This window comes from Hibiscus syriacus, unplaced genomic scaffold (assembly GCF_006381635.1).
Source record: "Hibiscus syriacus cultivar Baekdansim isolate YM2019G1 unplaced genomic scaffold, ASM638163v2 tig00110483_pilon, whole genome shotgun sequence".
In the NCBI taxonomy this organism is placed as follows: domain Eukaryota; kingdom Viridiplantae; phylum Streptophyta; class Magnoliopsida; order Malvales; family Malvaceae; genus Hibiscus; species Hibiscus syriacus.
Genome location: NW_024062759.1, coordinates 559,003 through 568,449, shown reverse-complemented (window position 1 = coordinate 568,449; position 9,447 = coordinate 559,003). Strand labels below are relative to the sequence as shown.

The 9,447-nt window shown below is 35.7% G+C and overlaps 1 protein-coding gene and 2 pseudogenes across 1 annotated transcript; 2 read left to right on the top strand and 1 right to left on the bottom strand.

The window, feature by feature from the left end:
- The first annotated feature begins 263 nt into the window (after nt 1-263).
- Nucleotides 264-1,671, top strand: LOC120129221 (annotated as a pseudogene).
- Nucleotides 1,672-4,556: 2,885 nt separating this feature from the next.
- LOC120129154 (epidermis-specific secreted glycoprotein EP1-like) lies at nt 4,557-5,997 on the top strand. Its single transcript, XM_039146734.1, has one exon. It carries the CDS (start codon nt 4,576-4,578, stop codon nt 5,890-5,892), a length of 1,317 nt encoding a protein of 438 aa, XP_039002665.1. The 5' UTR covers nt 4,557-4,575; the 3' UTR covers nt 5,893-5,997.
- A 365-nt stretch (nt 5,998-6,362) lies between these two features.
- LOC120129220 lies at nt 6,363-8,407 on the bottom strand (annotated as a pseudogene).
- Nucleotides 8,408-9,447: the final 1,040 nt, after the last annotated feature.

Below are 9,447 nucleotides of genomic sequence, written 5' to 3'. Positions count from 1 at the left end.
TTAGATGCTGGGTTGGGCTATGTGCATGCTTGGGTTTTGCTGGGTCACGTGTAACGGGCTGTTTGATGGGGCCTGTTACATATAAAATAGATGTATGTAAATGTGTGTATGGCATATGTAATAAATTATTATATAATATAATCTATAATGTAAATACACTATATAATGTAACGACATTAAAGGACATATTATATAATGGGACAAAATTTGGTATCTTCAGTTCTTTAATCTTTTTTACGGATATTTCCACAACTACAATATATATGCTGACATTACTCAAACGTTGCAGTTTCTTTAATACTTATTTTCATTTCTTTAATGGTGACAAAACACAAACTTTAGCTGTTTTTCTCAGTAACATTGTGGACCAGACCTATACCGGTGTCTACCGTGTTAATTTATCCTTTCATTTCTATCCTTCTGATTGCAATGTGATGAATGATGATGATAAGAAGATCGGTTCGAATTGCTTGGCATCTAACTATCATTCTTCTAAAGCTGACCTGATCTTACGATTTCCCGAGATCAGCCATTGAACGATGGTTCGTGGTTCCAAGTTCGGGATTCAAACGATACCGAGTTGAAGCAATTTCGAGTACCCTCAAATGTGTATAGAGCTGTATTGGAAGTTTATGTATCTTTCCATGAAAACGATGAGTTTTGGTACGGAAATTATCAGAATGAGTACATTGCTGATAATAATCTAATGGACACTCCTGGAAATGGGCCATTTAGGGAAGTTGTAGTTCATCTTGATGGTGAAGTGGTTGGTGCAGTTTGGCCTTTCACTGTCATCTACACAGGCGGAATCAATCCTTTGCTTTGGAGTCCAATTACCGGCATTAGCTCCTTCAACCTTCCGTCTTACGATATCGAACTCACCCCGTTTTTGGGCAACTTGTTGGATGGAAAACTTCATACATTGGGGTTCAGTGTTACCAATGCCTTGAATGTATGGTTCATAGATGCCAATTTGCACCTCTGGTTAGATACCAAAAGTGTGAAAACAGAAGGGAAGCTTGTGGAGTGCAGTAACAAGGCTTCTAGTGTCATTGAACAATCTGATTCCAAGGGATTGAATGGCAATTTCTTGACAAGTTCAAAGAGGTTTATATCTTCAACAGGATGGATCAAATCTTCTTATGGCAATATCACGACGCATTCGATTCAACATTTCGGTTACAATAACTCGATGCAAATAGATAAAGATGGAGATTTCCAGGTCGTGAACCAGATGATCCATTACAATGACAGGGTTTACACGGAGCTGCCATTTCATTATGTTCATGCAGAGGAATCGTGGAAGACTTTTATCAACTTTTATGCAGACTTCACGGCCCTAGGAGAAGGATCATTCTCTTTTATCAGGAATGTCACGTTAGGATTTAACGAGAACAAGTACGAGAATGTTGGTTTCGATTTCTTCATCTGATTTCTCGAAATATCCAGAAAGCTTGATCGGTCCTTGCTGTGAAAAACGGTTCGACTGTGACGAGATTGCAAGGCACAGAGCATGTGTATGGATACCATGGAAGTGATTTGTGCTATTCCAGGAACATAAGCAGCTCCAACAGCTTGATTGCCTATGATTAAGTGATGAAATTGTGTGATGATTTTGAACTTAAGTCGCCCAAAAAACAGCAGCATTCACCTGCAAAGGTTTTGATGTAAGATATTCCAGGATCCTATATTCAGCTTGACTGATCAAACTATTAGTTGTTTTATAAACTGTTCATATTTAATTTTATTTTGCTACTTCTTTGTCACTTCAAATTACCAATGTATTACACCATGATAATTTCTCCAGAGGAAGGGTCGCATGCACGAGAATTACAACAACGGACTACGTTTAATTAGTAATTTGAATTATATCTCTAAACTTTTAAAAAAAAAAAATTATTTAATAAATCCAACCTAATATGAATACCTTGCTTTTCTTAACATCATTATCGGTATTCGATTTATTAATTGATAAAATTGAATTAAATCATATCAATATTTTAATAAAAGCGTTAAAGTCTAAATGCTTACCATTTAATTAAAATACTTAATACATCATCTTGACATATCAATTGATGTTAATACTTGTCTTTTCCAGTCTTACTGACCAAGAATGCGATGATAGAAAAATTAATTACTGACCAAGAATGCAATAATAGAAAAATTACTCATGAATGGCTAATTTGATAATTAGTTGCTTATAAATTTGTTTAGGCTTAATTATAAAATAAATGCTAAAATTATTGCACTTTTTACAAATAGATATCTAAACTATTTTCTGATTAATCTAAATGTCTAATGTTAACATTTTAAGTGTTCAGACCATAACAATCACTAAATTTTACCGTTAAGTAACACATGTCAAGTTATAATAATTTGTAAATATTTTTAAAAAGTAATTTTAAAAGCTTAAATTATTGTTATTTTTCAAATAAAACTTTAAATTTCTCTAAAATCTCAAATCCCAAAGCATAACTTCGTATCCGGCCATCCCTGTCGCTGCTGCCCTGCCGATCGCCTATCCACTCGTCGCCTACCGATCATTCTCCTATCATAGTCTCAATCCCCAAAATTCCTAAACCTAATTCCATAAATTCAAACCTTAAATCCCTAAATTACAATTTAATTACGTTCGAATCTCGCCGGCGTTGTTGCGCTTTACCCTTTGTTGCCGTTGGATTACAAATTTTCAATTGCAACTCAAAGTTTGATTTGGTTGGTGCGCAAATCAATCTGACTTGTGCGAAAATCAACCCTAAATCTCTTGTTGTATGAATCTGTTCGTTGGTTGCTGGCTACAATGGTGGCCGTCGTTGAATGATGGGTGATCGTCAATGGTGATGGTGGCCGGCGAGAGAGGTTAGGATAACAGATTTGAATTTTTTTAAGGATTTTGAGTTTTTCCCCGTAATTTTAGGGAAAAAAGGATTTTTTAATAAATATAATGATTTTCTAAAAAAAATAATAAAATATCCAGAATATGATAGGTGTCATTTAATAGAATTTATTATTCTAGACACTTAAAATGGTAAGATTTATAACATTTGACACCTAGATGATTCAAAAAATAATTTAAACACATATTCATGAAAAAAATATAATTTGAATACTTATTTTATAATTAAGACATTTTTATAATTAGTTAAGAATTCGTTTATATTGTAATCAGGATTAAGGTTTGAGTTTTATCCATAATTTCTTTTAGCAATAAAAATAATAATGTATGCTCTTTTACATCATAAAAACCTGGCTTCGGAGTAAAATTAAGTTTTACCATTTGTTTACTTTTATTCTTAAAGTAAAAGTTAATAAAAATTTAATTACTAAAACTTTATTTTTATCGTTTTTAGCATTATAATAACAAATAGACCTTATGGATTTGAAAAATGGAGCAAAATCTTAAGAGGTAAAAATCAGGTGAGGTAAAGATAAATTTGACTGAGAAAATTTGGTCTGATAAATGACAATAACAAAATTATTTGGAAAATTTTAATTTAATGATAGCGTTAATGTGAACATTAATCCCTACTAGAAAATTTATCTATTAAAATCAAATGTGTAACATGAATCGATCCAAATTAATTAAAGTGAATTCTTGAAACAGAGAAGACAACCAAAAAAAATCTCTCAAGAGGTTTCTTTTCTTCTTGTACTTGGAGAAAATGATAAAGGATATGGTACTTCATTATTTTATAAATAAAAAATTAAAGCGAATATTTTAAAAACCAATGAATAAAAGAATAATAGGTTAAGTTTTAATTTTAAACTAATTAATTTATGAGTCAATTTATAGTGTGATTTTTTCTTTTTACAACAATGTGACTTAAAGATCGTTGTAAAACTTTTAAAAATAAATTACCATTAATATTTATATATTTGCTCATTAAAATTATATAAAATTATTAATTTAAAAAGTAATTATTTGAATTAATCTCATCAAAAATTAAAATTCAGATGTACCCATTGAAGGGTATATCCAAAAAGGAAGAGGCTAAAACATGATGGAAAATCCAAGTGACCCCAGGTACATGTGAGGGGTAGTGCGCAAGCGGTGGCTATTGCTTATCGCTTTGCAAAGCCACTGCCACTAAATAAAGGCAACATGAATAATTGCACCACAGCTAAGGCCTTTCAAAGCCATCATCAGTTCAGTCCGCTATGGCGGCTCTTGCCTAAGCCTTCAATTTACGCCTCCATTCAATGTTGTTTGCTTGCACATTAATGTGTCTAATTTACGATTCGTATACGACGTAACTTTAATATGATACGTATATTAAATTTATCGAATTTCTTTTATTATTTATATGTGTATTGAACTTCCAGAATTAGGAAATGTTAACATCGGGAGAAGTACTTGTTTTGTTCTGTCTGTTTTATAGTAAACAAACGTCAAACACGGTGGATTTTGTATGACATTATCCACATCTTTTGTAATTTTTAAAAATGCTTTATTTTTCATTTTTTATACCTTTAATATCCAAAGTACCCTTGCGGGAACCTTATAAATATAGATATACCCCTTGCTTCATTTCCATCACCTTGAAAATAGAAGCTAACAAGTTTCAAACGGCCAAAATGTTTAAGTCCTTTTCTTTAATCATCTCCTTGTTTCTGTTTTGTTTCAATGCCTTTGCTACCGTTCCTCCCTCTGCAACATTTAAGCACGTCAACGATGGCGAATTCGGGCCATTTGTCGTTGAATATCTCGGAAATTATCGTGTCATAAGTATAGCTAATGCCCCATTTCAGCTTGCCTTTTATAACACCACCCCTGATGCTTTCACCCTTGGGTTACGCATGGCTAGCACGCGTTCGGAGTCGTTGTTCCGTTGGGTTTGGGAAGCTAACCGGGGAAACCCGGTTCGCGAGAATGCAACGTTCTCTCTCGGGGCTGATGGAAACCTTATCTTGGCCGATGCTGATGGCCGAATTGCTTGGCAGAGTAACACTGCCAACCGAGGTGTGGTGGGGTTCAAATTGTTGTCAAATGGTAACATGGTGCTACATGACTCCAAGGGTAAGTTCATTTGGCAAAGTTTTGACCATCCAACTGATACACTCTTGGTGGGTCAGTCACTTAGAGTTGGAGGCCCGACCAAGCTTGTGAGCCGAGCATCGGTCCGAAACAACGTCAATGGGGCTTATAGCTTGGTGATGGAGCCCAAACGGTTGGTCTTGCAGTATAAAGGCTTGAACTCTCCTAAGCCATTGGTTTACTTCAAATCATCAGTTTGGCCAAGCACACAAGATGGCACATTACAATCTATAACACTAAACGTTGAACCGGACACTCATGAGGGTCTTGCTTATCATATTGTCCTAGATTACACCGTGGCTAAATCCTCCTCCGGCGGCACAGGGAATCTCATATTGGCTAGGCCTAAATACAACAGCACGTTGTCGATCCTCCGGCTCGATATAGACGGTAACCTCAGGATTTTTACCTACAATGACCAAGTCGATTCAAGAGCATGGGAAGAGACATTCACTCTCTTCTCTAGGGACTCAATATGGGGCACGGAATGTGAATTGCCTGAGCGATGTGGGAAGTTCGGGCTTTGTGAAGAGAACCAATGCGTTGCTTGCCCATCACCCGAGGGATTGTTGGGTTGGAACAGGAATTGTGAGGCGAAGAAGGTGAGCTCGTGTAGGCCTAATGATTTCAGCTACTACAAGCTAGAAGGAGTTGAGCATTTCATGAGCCGATACAATGAAGGACAAGGGCCCATCAAAGAGAGTGACTGTGGGAAGAAATGCACTACGGATTGCAAGTGCTTGGGGTACTTTTACCATAGGGAAACATCCAAATGTTGGGTTGCTAATGAGTTGAAAACCCTGGCTAAAGCATCCAACCCTTCTCATGTGGGTTATATAAAGGCACCCAAAAAGTGATGGGTAGTAGTAACTAAAATAATCCAAGTATTAAGATAAGGGCTAAAGTGTAGCAAAAGTTTACAGGCAAAATAATGTAAACTAAAGCAGAATAAATCAGCTGTATCCACTCTTTATGTTATGAATTTAAGATTTTTAAGTGAATAAAAATATGATTATAAGAGCATAAAAATCATTTTATGTTTGAAAAGTTTCGCTCCTTTTTTTCGTTCTACTTACTTCAATTTAGGTGATTAGAAAAGAGTTTCGAAAGGAAAAAAAAACGAAATATCTATATCTTGTTTAGATCGATAAAATTAATGAAAATTAAAATAACTTTTATTTTGTTAAATAATGAAAAAAGAAAATATATTGATATTTTGTAACAACTTATTAACTAAACATGGATTCATCCTTCAAATAATTCAGAAAAAAAGTAATCGGAAAGTTGAGTTTCATTATTATTATGACAATTAAATTTTGTCCATGCCTTACAAAATATAATCAATATAAGGGTACAAGTTTGACAGAACAGACCACATGTTAAACCTATCCATAAGCCCTGGATAAATCACACACGCACACAAAAGATAATTAGTGGGTGAAAACTAAAATAATAAAAACAAAAATTATTATTACTATAGATGATTTGCATCATAGTTTATCTTTCCTAAGAGAATAATAGAAAGTCCCCAGATTTTGGCAACCACATCCCCTTGCAACCCCTGCAACATGATTTTCAATTACACACTCTCTCTCTCTCCCTATATATAAATTAGCTGATCCTATTCTAATATGTAATGGGGTAAGGGGAGGTAGGATAATAGGCTGCCCCAACGTCAGGTTGAGAGTAACTTCCGTGGAAGACCTCCGTTATGAATTGCCCTCAATGGGACTCGATCCCACGACCACAAGGTTAAGAGCCTTGCACTCTACCAACTGAGCTAGAAGAGCAATTATTTGAATTGTCATATATATATATATAACGAAATGTGATCATATGTATACATAAATTGTCCAAAGTATTTAGAACCTGAGAAGACGTTTTGCATGGCGTCTCTTGCCATTGAGACGATGAGCAATGGCATCATCTCTGCAAATTTCTTAATAATTGAATGACTATCAGTAAAGAAACCAGCCCAAATAGCATGTCCAAAGGCTAAAGTTAGGGCAACTGTAAGTGCCAGAATGAATGAGAGCTTGAGAGTCACGGCCATGGCATGCTTTGCGCCCTTCGGATTTCCAGCTCCCAATTCATTTGACACTCTTGTACTGTGTTAAAAAAGATAAGGGTTGCAATGTGTTATTACAATCATTAATTACGTTTAAACTCGAACTCGATTGAACCCGATTTATGAATACTCCTACATCCAATATTAACATTACAATCCGATAGTCTGAAAAACGAAACCGGTGCAAGAAAAACTAACCTTACTGCAGCACTAAGGCCATACATGATCATGATATCAAAAGAACAAAAATCTGTATTGATTAAAGCTTGGAGTTGTTATTTCTGGAGGAAAAAAAAAAGAAGAGAAAATGCCTACCATATTGCAATCAATGAAGTTGTTATTTCTGGATTTGGCATTAAACCAGCTAAAAGCACAAGAATCTCAAAAGCCCAACACTCCAGACTGGCTGAAGATTTCAACATCGAAAGAATATCAGTAATTATGATCAACATTCGTAATAAATTTTATGTTAGATTCGAATGTGAGTATTGAACATAGACATGTGTCCAATACGAATATGTTAGATTCGAATGTAAGTGTCGAATATATCAAATACTAGGGAAATGAAAAAGGGTTCGACACTCTGGTACTCACCAAATCATTGCTGAAAAAGGAAAGCCTCATTTCAAGTTCGGTACGATGTACTGAAATGATTCAAAAGACAATCCTTTCCATGTGTTGTTAAATTTGTTGGCAAAAACAACATATATATAGCTAACAAAAGGAACGATATCCATATCGAAATTGAAGCAGCCATGGGAGCACCTTTGAAACCAAGACTTGTCTTATTCACCAGACTGTAAACAATCCCAAAATGGATTCCCAATGGAATGAAAGAGAACATGACCAATAGTATAACAATGCTTTGTGTCTGAAGAAACCGCAGTATGTTTTGCAGAAAACCATAAGCAAACAAACCAGGAATCAAAAGCTTTATGTAAAGAGCAGCCGTTCTTGAGAACTGAGGATCCTGATGAAGCAAAACAAGGATTGGCTTGGTGAAGAACCATAGAATCGATATGATGATTGAGAAAAAGAAGGAAATAATGCAGGAAGCTTGTAGGTGAATCCCCATCTTGTACATTCTTGTACCAAATCCTTGACCACAAAGAGTCTCCAACAAAGCTCCACTTAAACCTGTCTGGGAATTTACAAAATTTTTCAGATGAGAACATGAAAGGGGTTAAAGTTAAATGAAGAGGTTATACCATGAAAGCGAAACCAGTAACAATAGCCCATGAATTTCCAAGAGTTGAACCGGCAAGCTCGACATCACCAAAAGTTTAAGAGAAAATAACCTCAGTGACCAAAAATGCCTTATAATATACGATTTTAACCAACTTTTTTTGGATTTGCCAAAATGACCAACTAAATCGCAATGCGATCGATAATTCGCAACGCGATCTCCGGTATCGCAAATCAGTTTCCAGATTCGCAACGCGAACTTCGACTATCGCATTGCGATTTACATATTCGCATTGCGATAGTCGAAGTTTGCGTTGCATTTTTCCAAATTCGTTGCGATAGTCCAAGTTCGTTGCGATAGTCCAAAATCGCAACGACTGGTGGTATTGCATTTGTTTCTTAAGAATTTTCTCTAAAAAAATAGTATTCACGCGGACGTGTCGAAGACACGTATTACCACGACCACGAGACGAGACGAGACGGACGGCGGCGGCGCGCGAGAGTCCCCCTTGTTCTCTATCACTCAACAAGGAAGTGGGAAAGTCAAGCCTTAAATACTATTCTCAATAGTGTTTCCAATACTATGTGGGATTAAGCATTACCAACACTTGTTTCCAATACTATGTGATTATTCACGAAACAATTAACAATCATGCACCTTAAAACAACTGAATCAGCAACCAAGCATTAGTATTATACGATTAAATATGTCATAATTAAAAGTCAATCTACAATCAATCGCGATTATTGCAATTTTAAGCAGAACATTAAAACAAATTGCATCACTCGCGAGAATAAAAAAAATTGTTATCGTGCAATTACAATCAATTGAAAATAAATTAGAATTGCATGAAAACTAAACGAACCACAAATACTTTTCATACAAATACTAAAGTCATTAACTATAATTCACAAATAATATCACTATTTAAGGCTCAATCCCACATAGTATTGGGAACAAGTGTTGGTAATGCTCAATCCCACATAGTATTGGAAACACTATTGAGAATGGTATTTAAGGCTTGGCTTTCCCACTTCCTTGTTGAGTGATAGAGAACAAGGGAAACTCTCGCGCGCCGCCGCCGCTGCCGCCGTCGTCCGTCTCGGGTCGTGGTCGTGGTCGTGGTCCTGGTAATACGTGTCTTAGACACGTCCACGC

What these genes read in the sequence shown, in the direction of transcription:
- LOC120129154 (XM_039146734.1), top strand. Translation starts at nt 4,576, where the DNA reads ATGTTTAAGTCCTTTTCTTTAATCATCTCCTTGTTTCTGTTTTGTTTC.